This window comes from Hemicordylus capensis, chromosome 1, assembly GCF_027244095.1.
Source record: "Hemicordylus capensis ecotype Gifberg chromosome 1, rHemCap1.1.pri, whole genome shotgun sequence".
Classification (NCBI taxonomy): Eukaryota; Metazoa; Chordata; class Lepidosauria; order Squamata; family Cordylidae; genus Hemicordylus; species Hemicordylus capensis.
This window is the reverse complement of record NC_069657.1, coordinates 49,879,859-49,901,134: the sequence shown is the minus strand read 5'-3', so window position 1 is coordinate 49,901,134 and position 21,276 is coordinate 49,879,859. Positions and strand designations below refer to the sequence as shown.

Here is a 21,276-nt window from a genome sequence, read left to right as displayed (position 1 = left end):
TCATGGCAGTCATCCGGGAACAGAGAAAAATAGTGCCCAGACTACCAGTACCAACAGAAGCACAGACCACATGCAAGGCATGTGGAGAGGAGAGCTGGTCTTGTGGTAGCAAGCATGACTTGTCCCCATAGCTAAGCAGGGTCTGCCCTGGTTGCATATGAATGGGAGACTTGATGTGTGAGCACTGCAAGATATTCCCCTCAGGGGATGGAGCCGCTCTGGGAAGAGCAGAAGGTTTCAAGTTCCCTCCCTGGCTTCTCCAAGATAGGGCTGAGAGAGATTCCTGCCTGCAACCTTGGAGAAGCCACTGCCAGTCTGTGAAGACAATACAGAGCTAGATAGACCAATGGTCTGACTCAGTATATGGCAGTTTTCTATGTTCCTATGTTCCTAAAGCAGAAAGGGCACGACGAGGAGCTAGCTAGTCCTTCCGCGAGGTCCTTGCTCAGGCACAGAACCCAATCCTTATGAATGGCAACGGATCACTACCAGATCATCAGTTACAGGTAAGCAACCTGTTTAAATTAATTGTTTGTTATAAGAGGCTGAATTATAATTTCAAATCTAACTGCACTAGACCTTCAATATGGCTTACATTTAAACTTCATATCCCAATTTAGCTGTTGCCCCTTTCTTTTTTTCATGTGTGTTGGCCCCAAGAAAAGATGATAGTCCTGGGAAACAGTCATTTTTGCCAGAGATTTTTATTAAGGAAGTAATCTGTATTGGAAGAAAAGAGGAATTTAGGTAATCCTGTTTCGCCTTGTGCTCAGAGATGCTTCATACTTGGGGCATGCTCTTCCATTATGATATGCTTGAGCCATTTAACCTATTGAAGGAAAGATATATGTAAGAAAAAATCAACATTCATTTATGTATATGATAATGATCAAAGCTGTACAAGTCCTATATCTTATGTTTGAACAAACTTTCTTTTGCTTAATATGCACTCCCTGCTGAGATACGATCCTCCCCATCTCTTGCAATTTTCAGAAAACACCTGAAAACACATCTCTTCAGCCAGGCTTTCTCAGCTTTTTAAAAATTTGTTTTTAAATTGTTTGATTGTTTAATTGTAGTTTTATGATGTTTTTAATTGTTAATCATTGTTATGTTTTATAATTTTTATTTTAATTATTAACTGATTTTAAGGTGTTTTAATGTAAACCGCCCTGAGCCTTTTGGAAGGGCGGTATAAAAGTTTTAATAATAATAATAATAATATTCACTTGTATCCTCAGTTGAACATTGAACCTCCAGAAGATCCTGAAGAAAGTTTGAGATTGCAGCAGTTGCAGGCAGCAGCAACACAGTGGCAGCAGCATCCACAACAGCGAGTGGGCTTTCAATACCAGAGAATAATGCAAAAGCATTCACAGTTGGGTCAAATTCTACAGCGCTATCAACAGATCATACAGCAGCCACCACACTTGCCAGTGAGTCATTAAGACAATAGGGTTTTTCATGCTTTCTGCTATTTGAGTGAAGTTGTTACTGTGCTGTAATTGTGAGCATTCAGTTTAATAGTGGTCTAATTTGTCTTTGTAGACCTGTCTGCTCACTAGTTAGCTTCTTGCTCTCTTCTTCAGAAGCTATAGTCCAATCTGAAAGGTAAAACTAAAAGGTAGGAGCAGCTTCTGTTTGAGAAAGAGCTAAAAATATTGGTTTACTAGCATCTTGATCTGAAATAGATTGTGTGGAAAGAATTCTCATTTGTTTCAGGAGAATTTAAAATCATGCAATAAGTTTAAGATCAGAGTTCAGATTTGTTCTAGATTGGAAAATAATGCATACTTAATGTAAATGTAGATAAAAATAGAAAAAGCATTGACGCTTTTGAACTTTGGTGCTGTAGAAGACTTTTGAGGATCCCATGGACAGCCAGGAAAACAAACAAATGGATTGAACAAGTCAATGCAGAATTTTCACTCAAACCACAAATGACCAGGCTCAAACTATCATACTTCAGACACATTATGCAAAAACCCAGCTCCCTTAAGTAGTCCATAATGCTGGGGAAAGTTGAAGGAAAGAGAAGAAAAGAATGACCAGCAGTTAAGTGGGTGGACTCGATTACGACAGCAATGAATGCACGACTGAGAGATCTTAAAGGCCAAGTTGAGGACAGATCATCCTGGAGAGGATCTATCTATGTGGTCGCTATGAGTTGACATCAACTTGACGGCACTTAATCAGTCAATCAATCAATGTGAATGTAATTTTTTTAATGAAGCTAAGTTCCAAGGCTCCAAGGTATAGTTTAGTCATCAAAGTGCATTCATTCAAGCTGTAAAAAGTATAAACCATTTAATGATAATAGATCTTTGTTTTGCTACATTGATACATTAGAGAAGTGTGAGCTTACAAAATTTGAAGAGTTCCAGTGTAGCCCGTAACTCTTCAAGGAACTAATTTATCTTATGTTCATTGTTGTTTTCTTTTTCTGGCAGACCATGTCAGTGGAAATGCAGTTAAAGCATTATGAGGCTCAGAATAAACGGTTCCAGCCCCTTTACAAAGAGTGGGAACGTGAATATCAGCAGTGGCAGGATCAACTTCAGACTTATCCTCACAAAGACCAACTTCATGAGTGTGAAAAACAGTGGAAGGTGTGGCAGGGACAGATGAAAATCACTCAGACGCACATTCAGGAGAAAGTGAAGTCCCTTCGGAACATGAACAGTCAATATACTGGAAATGCAACTCAGTTTTCTCCATATTCTCAAACTCAAGGTGGTATGCCCATTGTATCATCTACTTTGCCCTCAAGTATACTTCCTGTAGCATCCACTGGATTGTCTTCTGGTCCTCAAGCATCTCATATACCTGTTTCAAAAGAATCTGGTCCTCTAAGCACTCAGAATACTGAAACAACTAGATCAGCTCTATTTTCTACCCCTGCTTCATTTGCATTTAAAGTTACTGAGTCACTTGCCACTTCCCAGACCCCAGAGATGACTAGGCCAGCTCTACTTCCTACCCCTAACACTGCTTTTTCATTCAAAGCAACTGACTCCCCTGCCACCCCCCAAGCCATGGAGATGACCAGGCCTGCTCTGCTTCCTACCCCTCCCCATGGTTTTTGTTTTAAAAGCACTGACTCGCCTGCCACTTCCCAGGCCACTGAAGCAACCAGACCAGCTCTGCTTCCTACCCCCACTGCTTCTTCCTTTTCATTTAAAGTTGGCGATTCAACTGCCGCTTCCCAGGCCACTGAGATAACCAGACCAGCTTTACTTCCTACCCCATCCCCTGGTTTTCCTTATAAAAGTACTGATTCACCTGCCACTTTGCCTTACCACTCAAATGTGACATCATCCACTAGCTCTTCAGACCAAGGCAGTTCTTACATGCCCCTGGGCAAACAGACAATGCCATTTGGTTCTGTCTCATCTGAATTAGGTTCTGTTGAAGCGAAACCTCCTTCTACAGTGACATCATCATCTGCATCCACTACCACTACCACAACTGCTACCTATCAGAACAGACCAGTGAGGTCAGGTGGCTTTCCTGATAACCCCAGAGGACCATACTTTGAGGGACCGAGGGACTCAAGGTAGGGCTTTTTTCTTCCTTGTTTTTACAAAGCCATGCAAGATTATATGAGTGTGTAGTAGAAAGGTTCTGAAACATAGCTTTGCAAAACCATGCACTTGACCTTTGGAGATGTGACAGTTCATGTGAACTTCTTCGTCTCTTGGTGACTGCCACCACTCACCAGTTGTATTCTGGTTTAATCACTCGATTTATCATGTGGTAAATATGTACACCTCACATACTCTTCCAGAATAATTCTGGAGTGCCAAAGTCACCCAAATCTGTTATTTACTTGATGATAATTCACTTGTAAGATGTAGGTCTTCATGAAGTGAGGGGTCAGCGGTATGTAGTAGGTCTGTGCGCCTGAAAAAATGTCAGACCCAACTAGACAGGAAAGCTGTAAGGAGGGCCAACATGCCCCCCCCCCAATGTTGAAGTTGGGTTTGATTGAGCCTAACATGTTCCCAACATTTAGCCAGGTGCTTCCCTTCCCTGCTCTGCCCTGTCCCCATCCCATCCCTTTTCCTGCCTTCCCCTGCCCTCTTCCCATTTCCCTCTTCCCATTTCCCTCCCTTACCTGAGGACCTCAGCACAATGCCCCCTTTTGAAGCCTGGAGCTGCAGCCAGCTGGCAGCTGCTCTTGCCTTCCCATGGTTTGACTTTCAAAATGCCCTTTTTTGTTGTAAAGTATTTTGGAAGACAACACCCCCGCCTGGCCTCACACAGTGCATTGTGGGGTATGGATGCATCCATTAAAAGATCTGCATATCCCACAGTGCACCACACCAGGATTCTCTGAAAAACCTGAAAGGGGGAAAGGGCATTTTGAAAGTCAAGAGCAGGGAAGGGACAACCTGCTAGCTCCAGTCTTGGGGTCCTCAAGTACAGGTAAGGGAGGGGAATGGGGAGAGGCAATGAAGAGAGGGTGGTTGAAGGGGAGCTCTGACTGGCATGTCGGAATTCATTCTGATAATGCTCAACATGGGGCCAACCAGTCTAATGTGCCTGTTGAACAGTCATGACTGCACAGCCCTAGTATTTAGTAGCAGGGGCGTAGCAAAACTGCTGGGGGGCGCCCCGCTAACCCCGCCCCCACGTCTGGCGTCAGACACAGGGTGTGTGGTCTGGCAGTGACTAGTAGCTCAGCTGAAGTTAAGTGCTTAAGCCCCAAGATTTGCAAAAGGACGAATGTTTTAGCCAGTTAACATAATTGTTTCTCCTGCAAAGTGTCAGCAGATACAGGGAACTGCCCTGCAATTGCTCCACATACATCAATAGTTGTCAGTAAAATCAAACTGACCTCATCATCCCCGGATAAAAAGAGCGGTCTCTTTTGTTCTTCTTCTTCCCCCTTTGTGTGTACACACATACTGCTTCCCCAGTATGCATATTGCAAACCAGTATATGCCACGTTAATTGAGATGCAAAGGGAAGCTTTCCACTAAAGCTTGCCTAGGCTGTGATACATTTTAATGAATGCAAGCAAGCCTTTTGATCTTTTCTGAGTCAGTTCAGTTGTGCCGGAAGGGAGCCTTGAGGCTCCGTTCGGGAGTTGCAGTTACAGTTAAACTTTAACTGCTAAAGGGGCCGTGCGGCCCCTCCGGCAGTTAAACTAAGGCTGGCATCAGAGAAGCATTCACAGGGCTCGAGGGGGGGCGGGGGGAGAGAGAAAGAAAAGGAAAGGAGAGCTTGTTCCTTCCCATCCAGTCGAGAAGCGCCGTGCTGAGAGGGAACTTACATGTTGACATTACTCGGTCCGAGTAACCATCCTTTTCTGCTGACTGGCGGGCGCTGCTCCTCTTCTCCCCCACTCCTGTCGTTCACGGGACGGGGTGGCAAAGTTCACGAGCACCCGTGCATCACCCGATTTTTTTCCACACACCCCGTCCATGCGCAAAGCTGGAGCCCTCTGGCTGGTGCTTGTCCAGCTTCAAGGAAAAGGCACAGAAGCAATGAGCATGTCAGCTGAGCATCTTTAAAACTTTTGAGCCCAGTTTGTGCGAGCAGCAGGCGGAGGCTGCAGCTCACCTCGCTGCGGCTCTCTGAGCATGGAAAAGACCCACGACGAGCAGAAAACCTTCCTGCAGGAGTCTTGTTCCCGCCCAGCCTGGCGATTCCCGCACAAGGGCGGGAGGGGAGAGACCTGAGGCTGTGGGCTTTCTGGTGGCTCAGCCGCCTCAAGTGCACCCATGCGGCTTCTGGGCTCTCTCAGCTGTCTGCCTCTCGCCTCGGGAGGCCGGAGAACAATCGTCAGAGATGAAACACCAGATGGTGAGATATCCATTAGCGCTGCTTTTGCAGCGCAGCCCAGGAGCGGCTCTTCCCTGAGGGAAGAGCTGCTCCTGGGCTGCGCTGCAAAAGCAGCACCAGTCTTTTAGCTCCTGAAGGGGCCGCACGGCCCCTTCAGGAGCTAGTTAGGCTGGTGCTGCGTTCGCAGAGCGCAGCCAGGAGCGACTCTTTCCTGCAGGGAAGAGCCGCTCCTGGCTGGTGCTGCGAACGCAGCGACAGCCTTAGTTTACCTCCCGAAGGGGCCACGCAGCCCCCGCACGGGAGCTAAACTACCAACCCCGCGTTAGGGATGGGCCCGGACCGGTCCGGAGGCCATTGTAAAGGCCTCCGGACCAGTCCGGACCTGGGTGGTTTTGTTAGGGGTGGGGAGTAACTTTAAGAGCGGCGGGAGGGTTTACTTACCCCTCCCGCCGCTTTCCCGCTCTGGCGCTGTAATGTTAAGAGTAATTGGGGCGGCAGGATACCTCCCTGCCGCCCCTTCCCCGCTGTTGCTCTAAAAAACTCCCAGTAGTCCTTTGCGCGCGCGCACGTCAGAGACGTGGAGCACGCGCACAATGTGCGCGCAAAGGACTACTGGGAGTTTTTTAGAGCAACAGCGGGGAAGGGGTGGCAGGGAGGTATCCTGCCGCCCCAATTACTCTTAACATTACAGCGCCAGAGCGGGAAAGCGGCGGGAGGGGTAAGTAAACCCTCCCGCCACTCTTAAAGCTACCCCCCACCCCAGTGCCAGACCGCAGTTGGCAGTTCCATGCACACCCCTACCCCGCGTCTGACATCAGTCGCTGGGGGCGTGTCAGGGCCACTAATGGCGGCTCTTGATTGGGCACGGCTCGGGTTCTTTGAACCCGTTCGCCCAATGATAGCTCCGCCCCTGTTTAGTAGGTCTGTGCAAGTCAGAAGAATCGGAAGCTCACATCAGAATTCCTGCTCCCCGCTACAAGGAGGCAGCTGATTGCGGGGCAACTGTCCCAAGTACAGTGACGCTCTTACCCCTGGAATTTGGGGCCAAAGTTCAGGGCCTCTACACACCCCGGGGGCCACCCAGTCCTCTTTAGACTGTCCCGGGCAGTATGGTCGCTGCTGGTCTGCACTGTGCTGGGTGGCCAAGTGTGACTATGAACTGTGCTGGGTGCTTTAGAGACAAAGAGGTGGTGTAGGGAAAGAAAAACATGGGACAGGAATATGTTAAGTTGTGTGTTGAAATGTTTCTGCTAATGTATATTTGCATATAAATACACCACATATTAAAAATACTGTGTTTGTCACGGGGTGTGTGTGTGTGTAGGGAGATGCTGCTTAACTTGCAGTAGGAGGGGGGCCTCCAAAGGCCTTTAGATCCAGGCTCCAAAATTACCTAAGTGCACCTCTGCCCAGGTAGTACGGTTAAGGGAGGGGGAGGTGTTTCTTTAAAGGCTGACCCAGCACTGGCACGGGGAAAGCTGGGCAACTGTGGAGCATTTTGAGAGCCCCGCCCACTCCCCTGGATGTTCCCAAGATTATCTGCAGCTGCCCACTTTCCCCACACCAGTGCTGGGTTGGCATTTAAAAAAAACCCACCCCCATACTACTTGGGGTGGTTACTCTTCAGTTGGCTGCCTCCTTGTGGTGGGGGGTGGGAATTCCATTGTAGGCTTCCAATTCTTTTGACTTGCAGAGTCCTAGTATTTAGCCTGTTAGGCTAATATTGATGTTTGGAAACAATAATGTGCTTCACAGTTCCTCCTTAAGTTAATGCTCATTTATATATGGGAGGTTTTTGTTATTAATTTTGTGTATTTTAAAAACACTATGCCTATTAGTTTGAACTCTATTGTATTTTATGGCTGTTATAATTTTGCCTGTTATGTAACACAATCCCATGTAGATTTAAAACCCATTGACATTAATTGACCTTACTCCCAGGTGTGTGTGTGTTTGGGATTACAGCCTTAATGTATTTCTGTGTTCAGTGATCCATGCTCAATGGAGAGGGCTGTAACTCAGTGTGCAAGTACATACATTGCATGCAAAAAGTCCCAAGTTCAGTCCCTAGCATCTTCAGGTAGGGCTAGCAAATTCTACTGCCTCACCCTGGAGAGCCACTGACAGTCATGTAAGCAATACTGACCTTGATGGACCAGTAGTCCAATTCAGTATAAGGCAACTTCTTACGTTCAGCAATTTGCTTTATGGCAAGTAGCAAAATTGCTTGTCTCATTAATGTCCTGTTGTTTTACATGCCCAGTGGTCTCAAAAAGAGTGAAAAAGCATGAAATGTTATCTTTTGAATTTTTGCCATTTGTTGGTTTATAGCACCAAACAGCCTCTTTCCCCCCTCCATTTTCTCTTTTCTAGTTGAAATTTCTTAAATATTGCAGAATATACTATGCTACCTTCATAATTTAAAAGTTTATAAAATGTTAATCCTGAGTGCCTTGTTACAAATATATTTTTTTACCTTTTCAGTGGTATATTTGCAGAAATTTAAGTACACCTCCTAGAGTAATACATTTGCTGATTCAGAAAGCATTGGGAATGGCTTTTTTGCTCTACTGCCCCTTGTAGGCTGTGCTTCATTGGACTTAAGCAATCCATGTTGATCTGGATTTAGTTCCCTCTTGCTTGCTTTCAAAGTGATTTTCACTCAAGGCATTTCAAGAGTTGATAGTTAATCGTGAAATTTTTTGATACTATAAAGCTGCATTTCCCATTTCCACAATAAACTAGCGTTGTGTAGTGCTTAGAGTGCTAGACTAGGACCGGGGAGACCCAAGTTTAAATCCCCATTCAGCCATGATACTTGCTGGGTGACTCTGGGCCAGTCACTTCTCTCTCAGCCTAACCTACTTCACAGGGTTGTTGTGAAGAGAAACCTAAGTATGTAGTAAACCGCTCTGGGCTCCTTGGAGGAAAAGCAGGATATAAAATGTTTTGGGGGTTTTTTAAATGTTTTTTTTTCTAAAAGTTTGAGAAATCAGACACAGTTTGTATGGCTCTTAATATTTTTCCTTTTTGGCAGACATTCAAAATTGAAAATCTCAATTCGCAGATATGAGTGACTTCACTTGGTTGCTTTTGTTTTTTCTTTTGTGAAACACATTTTTTAATGTAGTGCATAAATGATCATAAGGGCAGTTGAGTAAAGCATAGCCATTTATGCTAACAATCTATTCTTGGCTCCTTTTGCATTTTCACTGCTCTGCATTCAAAAGAGTTGTATGTAGTACCACATGCACTTGGAGGGAAGGGGTGATTTTCAGTGATCCTCCCCTTCCCTCTGTAGTCTCCTATGCTTCCTGAAAATATCTTCCAGAGGGATATATTTTTGGGAGATCTAGGCTGGTTTCCCATGAAGGGAATTGCCAAACATTCCCTTTCCTCTGTATGTGCATGGGAGCATTCCCTGCACACAATCCTTGGATTGAATCCACTGTCTTTCATTTCCCTTCATTTTTATATTTCTGTAGTGTATATATTTCTGTAGTATAGGCTACAGCATCTGAGGCTTTTTAGTTTGGGAAAAAAGCAACTCTGGGGAGAAATGATAGGTGTATAAAATTATGCATGGAGTAGAGAGGGTGGACAGAGAGAAATTTTTCACCCTCTCTCACAACACTTGAACCAAGGGTCATCCCATGAAACTGAAGGCCAGGAAACTTAGGACCAACAAAAGGAAGTACTTTTTCATATAAGTGCATAATTAATCTATGAAATTCTCTGCCACAGGATGTGATGGTGGCCACTAGCTTGGATGGCTTTAAAAGGGGCCTAGACAAATGCATGGAGGACAGGTCCATCAGTGGCTACTAGTCTGGTGGCTATAGGCCATCTCCAGCCTCAAAGGCAAGATGCCTCTCAATACCAGTTGCAGAGGAGCAACAGCAGGAGAGGGGACATGCTCTCACCTCTTGCCTGTGGACTTCTCAGAGGCACCTGTGTGGGCCACTGTGTAAAACAGGATGCTGGACTAGATAGGCCTTGGGCCGGATCCAGCAGGGATGTTATTCTGTAGTTCACAAAAATGGATTTAAAAACTCTTAAATAGTAGACACCCAAGCTGTCGAAGCAGTGAAATTAATTTGTCATTTTAAGTTGTTATCTTTATCCCCCTGTAAAATGGGCAGATCTGTAAGAGCCCCAACATACTTACAGTGGTTACTATTCTTGGTTCTGAAGACAAGGGCCTCATCAGACAATATTCCCTGAAAGCAGCATGACAAGCCTGTCTCAGATTCTCATATACCTATTCCCCATCTCCTGTCTGCTATCCTCACTCTTCTCTCGCTGAGCTGAAAACTAGCCCAGTGGAATACCACATTCATCTATACCTGGGATATCTCTAACAGAAGAAAGTGGTATTCTAATGGGCCAAACAGTACTTTCTATCTGTGGGAGCAGTGAAGAAGATGGGGTATGAGTATGTATGAGACTCCTCCTTCCATGCTGCATTCAGGAAGTAATGTCTTACCAAGCCCTTATCTTTATGGCTAAGTATAGTACCTGCTGTCACTACATTGGGGCTTTCTTGAATTTTTATCTGTCCTTGTTTGTAGAGCAAAGATGACCACCCTCAGACTGCATGCTGCATATGTTATATCTAGTTTCTGGTTAATATTGATCATTATGTCAGGAAGCTTGTATTTATTTGTTTATCACATTTATATACCCAAACTTTAGTCTCTGGGCGGTATATAAATTTGACAGATATTTCTTTGTTAAAGAGAGATTATAGGTTGTATTATAGAAGAGTCTCACCAAATCTCATACTTGATTAAAATCTGTCTAAACATAGGTTTGATGGACCACGAGGAAGAGGTTTTGACAGATTTGAAGCTCCAAGACAGAGAGGACCTCATTTTCAGGGTCAGCGTTTAGAAGGCCCAAGGCCAAGGCTTCAAAATCAGCATCTAGATGGATCTTCAGGCAAACCGGGTGCAGTCCCTCGGGGGCCAGCAGCAGCATTTTATACTCCCAAGGGTCCATCCCAAATGCAGAATTCCCAGGCAGGTGGACCACGATGGCGGGGGCCTAGGCCTCTGTTAGGACAAGAGCACCACCAAGCAGAAAGTAAAGAATCTTTTTCTGATAATCAGGCAGTGGCAAATAAAGCAAAACTCACACCAGATACAAAAGTTTCTGGTTCAGTTCAGCCAGGTAAGGGCCTGTCTGCAGCACAGCAAAATACATCCAGAATTGAGGACAGAGAAGTGATGACAGAAGCAAAAAAATGGAGCTCCTCAGAGCCTGGGCTGCAAACAGAAGCATCCAAAACAACTCCTCATTCTTCATCTGTCGGGCATCAAACACCAGTTTCCACTCTTCCTCCAAATTCAGGAGGAAAGAAAATATTACTACCAACTCCAGTAAAAGGAAATAAAGACTCTGCAGAGAATAAACTGACCACTTCAGAAAATAATCAGAACAAAGAACTATCTAAACTGGAAATCAGGGAGAGTGGGCAAATTCAGCCAGGAGATAAACAGGCAAAAGGGCCAGCTGGTAGAGGCAGGGGCCAGGGCAGACTAGACGATTCTAGCGGCAGGGGCCAGGGCAGACTAGACGATTCTAGGGGAAGGGGCCAGGGTAGACTAGACGATTCTAGGGGAAGGGGCCAGGGTAGACTAGACGATTCTAGGGGCAGGGGCCAGGGCAGACTGGAGGATTCTAGAGGCAGGGGCCAGGGCAGACTGGAGGATTCTAGAGGCAGGGGCCAGGGCAGACTGGAGGATTCTAGAGGCAGGGGCCAGGGTAGGCTGGAGGATTCTAGAGGCAGGGGCCAGGGTAGGCTGGAGGATTCGAGAGGCAGGGGCCAGGGCAGGCTGGAGGATTCGAGAGGCAGGGGCCAGGGCAGGCTGGAGGATTCGAGAGGCAGGGGCCAGGGCAGGCTGGAGGATTCGAGAGGCAGAGGCCAGGGCAGGCTGGAGGATTCGAGAGGCAGAGGCCAGGGCAGGCTGGAGGATTCGCGAGGCAGGGGCCAGGGCAGGCTGGAGGATTCGAGAGGCAGGGGCCAGGGCAGGCTGGAGGATTCGAGAGGCAGAGGCCGGGGTCGAGTAGAAGGTCCCAGAGGAAGAGGAATAGCAAACAGAGGTAGAGGTCAGGGCAGAGATGTAGTTAGTAGAGATGTAAAGAGTGGACCAGAAACGCACGACAAGCTACCAGGGAAGCAGCTGGGCAACTGGGAATCTGGAATGGGTGAGCAGTCAGGCAGCCAGGAAAGAACATTGGGAAGGCAGTCAAGCAGCCAGGATAGATCATTGCCAATTAGAGGCAAGGAACAGTGTCCCCAAACAGATAGCAGAGAGAGGGGCCGTGCAAGTAGCCGGGACAGGGGCCCAGTCAGGCGGCCTGATAGCCGAGAGAGGGAACTAGATCGACGGGCTGGTAGCCGGGAAAGGGGCCCCGGTCGACAGGCTAGTAGCCAAGAGCGAGGACCAGATCGACGAGTTAGTAGCCGGGAGAGAGACATAGTCAGAAGACCTAGTAGCCGGGAGAGGGATCTGCACAGGCGTGATTCAGGCCTTGAAGGCAGTACTGAACACTTGCTTCCACATCGTGAGGAATCACTCAGGCCTCCGTGGGCATATGGAGAGGGAGACCAAGAAGAAAAACGTCCATTTGAATACAGAGATATTCTTCCTTTAGAGCGTAGACGGTTGGACGACTGGGAAAGAGACAGATACTGGCCTGAGCGTGACCAGCGGTATCGTGATGATCCCCTTGATCCATATAATAGGGATGACTTGTTAGCACCCCGTCATCCGTTACCTCCTCTTTCACCTTTGCCTCCTCTACCCCCTTTACCTCCTTTGTCTGCTGATCTTGACAGACGAGATCCATATTGGGATGACTGGGATAGGCCAATGAGTAGAGAGAGGGAGCTGGACAGAGATCTGGACAGAATCAGAAGGCCCTTGGATGTGTATGATCGTGAACTGGAAAGAGACTGGGACAGAGATTGCATAAGACCACTGGGGGACAGAGATACATTGAGTTGTGATCTGGACATACCTCCTCTCCCACCTTTGCCCCCACTTCCTCCTCTTCCTCCTTTAGACAGATATCGTGAGGATCGATGGATGGAAGAGAGAGAGAGAGATTTCTTTGACAGAGATTCTAGAGATAGAGGAGAACTCAGAATCCGAGAATATCCAGAGAGACGTGATAGTTGGAGGGAGTTGTCTGAATTCCCTCCTGACCGGGGTGATTGGGAACGGGAAAGATTGTCAGATAGGTGGTATCCTGATGAAATTGACAGATTCCCACCTTTAGAAGATCGTCTGGAACCACCACCTCTGCCACCACGCTCATCTGAATTACTGGGAGAAGATTCAAATGTAGCTTCTGAGCAGACACTAGGAAGTGTAATGGTCCTTAGTCAAAGGCAGCATGAAATAATCTTGAAGGCTGCCCAAGAACTGAAAATGCTACGGTGAGTTGGCAACTATTATTTACTTACTGTATTATTATTTATTATTATTATTTATCAAATTTGCACACCGCCCCAAACTTTCATCTCTGGGCGGTTAACAATAGCATAAAACAAATTAAAAACACATACAAAACCTAAAACAATTTAACAGTTTAAAATAAACCAGAGATTAAAACCTTAAAAATTTCAAAAAGCAGAGGAAGCTTGGGTGAAAAGATGGGTTTTCAGGTATTTTTTAAAAAATTGCCAGAGATGGGGAGGATCGTATCCCAGCAGGGAGTGAATTCCACAGTCTCAGGGCAGCGACCGAGAAGGTCCATCTCTGTGTAGCCGCCAAACGAGTTGGCGATAACTGGAGACAGACCTCCTCAGATGACCTCAATGGGCGGTGGGGCTCATACTGAAGAAGACGCTCTCTTAAATACTCAGAACCTAAGCCGTTTAGGACTATATAAGTTATAACTAGCACTTTGTATTTTGTCCGGAAACCTATTGGCAGTCAGTGTAGCTCCATCAGTAAAGGAGTAACTCAGAGAGTGGTCTCTCTGAGATGACTCAGAGACCAACCTGGCTGCCGCATTTTGAACCAACTGAAGTTTCCGGACTACGTACAAAGGCAGCCCCACATAGAGCGCATTACAGAAGTCAAGTCTGGAGGTTACCAACAAATGTACCACTGTTTTGAGGTCATTGATCTCAAGAAACGGGCGCAGCTGGCGTATCAGCCAGAGCTGATAGAAAGCATCCCTGGCCACCGCCTCAACATGAGAAACCAGGGAGAGGTGTGAATCCATAAGTACTCCCAGACTGCGAACCTGTTCCTTTTGGGGAAGTGTGACCCCATTTAGAACAGGTAGATCAAAATAGTCTCTAGAGTTCTGACCCCGCACAATAAGTACCTCCATCTTATCTGGATTCAGTTTCAGTTTATTCTCCCTCATATAGCCCATTACTCCTTCCAGGCAGGCATTTAGGGAGGATATGCCGGCTCCTGAAGAAGTTGACATGGAGAAGTAGATCTGGGTGTCATCAGCATACTGGTAAAACCCAGCTCCAAATCCCCTGATGATCTCTCCCAGCGGTTTCATGTAGATGTTAAAAAGCATTGGAGAAAGTATGGAGCCTTGAGGGACACCACATTTAAGCTCAGATTTAGAAAAGCAAACATCTCTAATCGACACAATCTGGAATCTGTCCGAGAGGTAGGAGCGGAACCACTGTAAAACAGTGCCTCCCATCTCAAACACCTTCAGACGTTCCAGAAGGATACTATGGTCAATAGTATTGAAAGCTGCCGAGATATCCCAAAGGACCAACAGAGTCATACTTCCTCTGTCAATTCCCAATTGGAGATCATCCATCAGGCTGACCAAGGCAGTCTCTCCACCCCATAGCCCGCCCGAAAACCAGTTTGAAATGGGTCTAGATAATCAGTTTCCTTCAAGACCGCCTGGAGCTGAGAGGCCACCACCTTTTCAGTTACCTTGCCCAGCCATGGGAGGTTGGAAACAGGCCTATAATTGCTCAACTCTGAGGGATCTAATGCAGGCTTCTTTAGAAGAGGTCTAATGATTGCCTCCTTTAGACAAAGGCATCCTGCCCTCCCTCAGAGAAGCATTTATGATTTCCACCAGGCCATCTACAACAGCTTCCCTGCTTGATAGAACAAGCCATATTGAACAAGAGTCAAGAGAACAAGTGGTAGGCCTCACCGCTCCAAGCAGCTTGTCCACATCCTCAGGAGTCACAAACTTAAACCAATCCAGTCGAATCACATAAGAGGAGTCATTGGGCGCCTCCAGTTCAGACATCAAATTAATTGTGGATTCTCCATTTAGTTCGGCCCGAATCAGAGAGATTTTATCTGCGAAAAACTCTTTGAATATATCTCAGTGGGTAACTGATGACTCAAAATTCATATTCAAGAGCGGGGTGGGGGCAGATACTACTCTCCTCACAACCCTGAACAACTCCGCTGGACGTGAACTCGCAGAGGCAATACAGGCAGAAAAGAACTGCCTCTTTGCCTCACATATTGCCTGAACATAGATTTTTAAATGTGCTCTATGTCACAATCTTTTGGATTCAAGTTGAGTCTTCCTCCATTTGCACTCCAGTCGCCTACCTTGCCCCTTCAGCCCCTGTAGATCTTCCATACACCAAGGGGACAATTTTGAAGTGGGACGGAGGGGACGCTTGGGAGCAATCGTGTCTACTGCCCTGGTGAGCAAGTTGTTCCAATTCTCAACCAGGGCATCAACAGGATCACTGGCAAAGCTAACATTAAATCCCTCCAAGGCTTCTTGGAATCTTACTGGATCCAATAACCTCTTTGGGCGGACCATTCTAATAGGCCCCTCACCCCTGTGGATGTGGGAAGTGGTTGTAAGTCCAACCTTAACCATATGGTGGTCCGTCCATGACAATGGGGAAATCACAGGAGTCCCCACCCACAGAACACCACCCTGATCAGAGTAAAAGACCAAATCAAGTGTGTGACGTGCAATATGCGTCGGTCCAGAGACCACTTGGGATAGGCCCATAGTTGTCATGGCTGCTATGAACTCCTGAGCTGCCCAGGACAGATTGGTCCTGAAATGAACATTGAAGTTCCCCAGCACCAAGAGTCTGGGAGACTCCAACGTGAGTTCTGCGATGAAGTCCGCGAGCTTAGTAAGGGATTCTGCTGGGCAGCAGAGTGATCGGTACCCCAACAGAAGTCCCAATCTATCCCTGGTCCCCAAACTTAAGTACACACATTCAATATGGTCTGATACCCTAATAGGGATCCTTGTAAGGGAGATGTTATCCTTATAGACCACGGCCACTCCACCTCCCTGCCCACATCCCCTCACCTGCTCCTGTACAGATTATCCTGGAGGAAGAAGCTGTGACCAAACTGGACCACTAGCCTCCCCCAACCAAGTCTCAGTAATACATACCAGGTCGGCCCCTTCATCCATGATCAAATCATGGATGAGTTCAGGTTTATTTTGGACCAACCTGGCATTGCAGAGGAGCAGAGTAAGGCTATGTGGGTTGTTGGCAGTGCTCCCTGAGGTCACAGAGCTGGCAGGACAGCCAGAAGGGGAGACAGCTATTACATTTATAACTACCCGTCCCCTGGAACGACCTGCTGACTTGCCAATGTTACTTCTTCTATTCCCCACCACTACCGGGACAGCTGCCCCATAGTCAATGAAGGCCCCCCCCCGTCCCTCCATCTCCAGACAGACGCTATCTAGAGGCTGCAGCCCCACAAGGGAAGCAGGAGCAGGCAGGAAACAGCAGAAGGAGCTCCCAGCACCCACCTGGTCTCTCATTCACTGCAAAAGAAAAGTTGGCTTTTTCCCCCACGTGAAAATTATGAACAGCTTCCTCCTCCAAGTCTAACTAAATACTAAATAAGCCACCTGATGGTGCAGCGGGGAAATGACTTGATTATCAAGCCAGGGGCTGCCAGTTCGAATCCCTACTGGTATGTTTCCCAGACTATGGGAAACACCTGTATCGGGCAGCAGCGATATAGGAAGATGCTGGAAGGCATCATCTCATACTGCACGGGAGGAGGCTATGATAAACTCCTCCTGTATCCTACCAAAGACAACCACAGGGCTCTGTGGTCACCAGGAGTCGAAACCAACTTGACGGCACACTTTACTTTACTTCAAAAATACAGCTGGTAAGCAGATAGCCATAAAAATGTTGGTCACATTTTAAAGGTTAGGGACAGAGTTAACTATTTAGATATGTCTTTGTGTTCAGGAATTACTGAAATCTGTGCTTTTTAAAAACGGTGTTTTATCAACTGATAAAACAAGTTCTTAAAAATGTAACAGAGGTCCTTCCAGGGTCAGGAAAAGATTGTGAGCATACCCATGGTAGAAAAAAATGGGGATATCTTAGTTGGTGGTGATCACTCTTACCTTTGAATCTGGGTAAAGCAGATCCAAGCAAAACAACTTTTCTTACATAAATCTGCAGTGTGTTTAAAGAATGCAAAGAGAGGAGTCCTATAGAAGCAAAAGGTATGTGAAAAAGAAATAGCCTCTAGCTTTGTCAGTCAGTATGGGAGGGATACAGAATTCACTCATACATTCAAGTTTTGTTAAGAGGGTCTTCACCTCAAAATATATATGAAAACTAATCTGGAAGAATTCTTTAAAAAGATTTTGCATTCTCTAGCAACTACTATTCTAAGGGGATGTTTATTCCCATTTGTGAAGTATGACACTAAATCAAAGATTCAGATGTAAAAGCAAAATTTCTTCACATACAAAAAATAGAATATTTGTTTTTCTTTACTCAGTTTTAAATTATCTTTGCAGAATGCCACTCTGTACCATGAAACACTATTCAGATGTATTTGCCATATAACATCTGCACCCCATGGATGCTTCAAATATCAGAGGCAGTAGCTGTGACAACTCCTGTAGCTTTGCTGCTGATAACTGAGATAGCAGAAGTTGAAATGTGGAGAATTTTATTTGTTGTCAGTTTTTATGATAAAATAGTAGTGGTTTTTACTGCCTACTGAACTAGAAAAGTGGCCTCTGGCTATCATTTTGGTGTAAGCTAATAATCTGATGCAGATACAGAGGTTTTTTGAACAGGAGATCTGAAAACTAGCACTAACTAGCACTAGCACTACAATTCTCAGGAGCTATTACACAAGATTTGCTAAAATTGGTTGGTAGAATGCTTTATTGGTGTCAGTGTTTATTCTTAAAAAGACAAATAATATGCTTTTTGACTTGGCAGAGAACAGAAAGAACATATGCAAAAGATGAAAGAATTTGTTCCTGAACCCCAGAGGGCTGAACTGCCACCACATGAAATGACTAGATCACAAAATACAGCTGCTAGACAGGGTAACTTTCAGGTAAATTGAGCATTGGTGAGGAAGTACTCTGCAAGTGTGACTTTGACTTTGTTGTGATGTGCATGCTGCTTAATATTTGTTCTTAAGATATAGAAACTGGTGTATCTGGTTTGTGATCCGGTAACATCCGTAAAAATGGGTTCTGCACCTGCGCAGAACACTTCGGGCAAAATTTGTTAGCTCATTGTGGCACCGACCAACCACCATTGCACATGCACCACACCTGCTCAATCGGCACAGTGGCACCTTATAGTCCAGTTTCTTTCTGACCACCAATGCACTCAGTTCTTCATTTATTCTTGGATCCTCAGAAATATTTTAGTTTCTAAATTTTAAGGTTTTGACTAGGACTGTGACTGGACTTGTTTCCAGACTACCTCTAGAAACTTTATTAGAACTTATTGTGTATGACTCGGGCTGGAAATAGTTATTCTTCGTGAAACGGACATCGGTACCTCAGCAAAGCAATTTAAAGTGTATGACTATGAACTGGTAAAGTTAGTGGTTTCAGAATGTCATTTTCAAGCCCAACACCAAGGGGGGGGAACACCTTCAAAAGGTATACCTGGTGTCGGGGAAAAGATCCCCTCTACCAACAGTCATGACCACTGTCTCCTATGTTTGGGAGAAGGGCATAATACCGCTGCGTGCACTGCCTACAGCTTGTTCTCAAAACAGACTCTGAAAAATAGAGCTGCACGCTTAAGGGTGGCATTGTTGAAGGAAGCCCTAACACCTAAGGCTACCTCCGTATCTCCTGAGAAGGTGATTGCAACTTTAAAATTGGCATCAGGGACTGCAATCCAAGATCACCAGTGCCGGGACCATCGACATCGAAGGATTCTCCCTTTAAGGAGCTGAGAGTTCCTGAGGGGCGCACTTCTTGCCACTGAGACAGGGATAAGAAGTGCAGGCAAGAAGATTACTCGGGTTTGTCTCCCCCTAAGAAGCATAGGGAGAAAAGTGAACAGAAGGGAAAGAGTTTACCACTATGACTCCCTCTCCGTCAGGGTTGCAATGCCTAACAAAAGCATTGCCGTCGAGATCGATGCCGGAAAGGAATAGAGATACTACACTGTTGACATCAGAACCTCGGTGTCAAGCAGCTTCTCTGTCGCCAGCACCTACCCCACGCCAATTCCCCTTTGTGCTGAGAACCCTGTTGTCAATGTCGGAACGAAGGGACCAGTGTTCTCTAATTTTTTTCATCTATGTGCGGAATGAGTTTTGTTCTGAGCAGCAGTATCAAGGCAGTGTGTGCGCACATGCATTCAGAGTGGGTCCTTCCTGGTTCAACCTGAGCGGGATCTAAAATTAACTGAGTGGACATCAGAAAATGTGTGAGCATGTGCATGCCTTAGAGGGAGCAGTGGAAGGGACCGCTTGCCAAGGACTCCAGTGTCAACATCGAGGTCAGAGTGGAGGGACCGCTCGCCGATACTGTTCAATGTCGACGTTGATGTCGCGGATGACACCAAGACGCTTTTCAACCCCCGAAGCGGCACAGACCGTCCTTTCCATGCTGGAGTCAAATGAAAGTACTCCCTCAGCGTTAACTTTTCAGGGCTTCTTGAGCCATGGTGTTGATGTGGAGGAAGAGGGCTTGATGGAAATGCCAAAAACACCTTCATTTACCCCCTGCAATTGGGACTTTCTGTGACAGGCTTATTGCCTGTTGGTGGATGGGGTGATGCATCTATAGACCCCACCTCTATACACCCAGCTGACTATGCAGAGTTTAGGAAGTGGAAGGCAGCAAAAAAATATGGAAATGGTCCAGGCAGCAATGCAGATTACTCCCCCTAGAGTTATGGAACCTTCAACGAAACCAACTGCTACCCAAATGACTCCACCAAGAGTTTTAATTCAGGATGCGGCTGTTCAGGTTACTGCACCTATTACTCTAAATGTCTGTGGTGGTCAGGATGCTGGTGTGCAAGCATCCTTACTGCTAGAATTCCCAGACCAACGAAACAAATGTCTATGTCTACACAGATGTGTTTGGGGAATGATACGGGAAGAAAGGTGTGAACTGGAAGTACTCAGGTGCCAGTTCAGACATTGACTAGAGTCACTGCGGGTCAAGGAACAGATAAAAATAGAAGTTCCGGCTCCTGATCATCTGGGGCTCGTCCTGCAGAGCCAGTGTCCTCAGGAGATGATTATGATTCTGACTCCTCAGAATCACTGTCAACAGGCCACAATTTGGACACAAAGGATGATGTCCCAATGGAGCTATCAATTTCCCCAACAGAGGAAATGAAGTCCTATCATCTCCAAATTGCAGAGATGGCAGAGGTGCTTGGTTTGGATTGGAAATGGAAAGTTAGTGATCTGGATGACCCTGTATATAATTTTATGAAAAAATCCAACGTGGCTCAGTCAAAATACTTACCTGTATTTCCAGTGATAACGAAGGCTGCACTGTCGACTTGGCAAGTGTTGCACATGTCAACGTCAACTTCAAAAAGACTGGAAACGCTGTACATGATACAGAAAGAGGAGAAAGATTACTTGCTCAAACATCCAAGTCCAAATGCCTTAGTTACTGACTGTATATCTAATACCAAAGGATTGTGACATCATACGACTCCAGCAGATAAAGAGGGGAGGAAGCTGGATGTGTTGAGTTGAAAGGCATATGCAAATGCATGTCTAGGCATTAAGATCGCCAACTATGTGGTGTGCCTATCCAAATACACACATTCCTTATGGGACTCTCTCCTTCAGGAGAAGGATGATTTGTCACCAAAGGAATTCCAAAAAAAGTTTACTGACATATTGGCTAAGACAATTTCAGTTACAAGATTACAGCTAAGTAATGCAAAGCATTTAGCTGAAATTGAATCTCGTTCTTTGGCAACAATGGTCCTTCTAAGGAGACATGCCTGGTTGCGCTCTACATACTTGCAACAAGACATGAAGGACAAGATAGAGGATCTGTTTTTAGATGGCAAGGTTCTATTCTGCAATGACACTGATACAACAATGGAAAAATTGAAAAAAATCAAAATATACTGCAAAGACTTTTACATCCACAACATCATCCTTCGCAACATCCAGGTATCAACCATATGGACAGTTGGTGGCTATAGCCAACAAGACAAAAGAGAATTTCAGAAACACTTCCAAAAATAAAATAAGAAACCATATTTCC

At 45.8% G+C, this 21,276-nt stretch overlaps 1 protein-coding gene and 1 long non-coding RNA gene across 6 annotated transcripts in view; one reads left to right on the top strand and one right to left on the bottom strand.

The window, feature by feature from the left end:
- Window positions 1-21,276, top strand: part of YLPM1 (YLP motif containing 1) — a 110,923-nt gene that overhangs the window by 35,261 nt on the left and 54,386 nt on the right. For 3 of the 5 annotated variants that reach the window (XM_053307325.1, XM_053307308.1, XM_053307318.1), the window contains 4 exons: window positions 1,242-1,436; window positions 2,451-3,556; window positions 10,601-13,237; window positions 17,999-18,119. In XM_053307325.1, coding sequence (XP_053163300.1) covers window positions 1,242-1,436; window positions 2,451-3,556; window positions 10,601-13,237; window positions 17,999-18,119 — 4,059 coding nt within the window. The remainder of the gene's footprint in view (window positions 1-1,241; window positions 1,437-2,450; window positions 3,557-10,600; window positions 13,238-17,998; window positions 18,120-21,276) is intronic. The other 2 variants (XM_053307341.1, XM_053307331.1) reach the window with 2 other exon arrangements.
- Window positions 686-20,648, bottom strand: LOC128349980 (uncharacterized). The gene is made up of 3 exons (XR_008319101.1): window positions 20,515-20,648; window positions 5,279-5,468; window positions 686-829 (listed from the first exon to the last, which is right to left on the bottom strand). It is a non-coding gene; the product is annotated as an uncharacterized LOC128349980 (long non-coding RNA).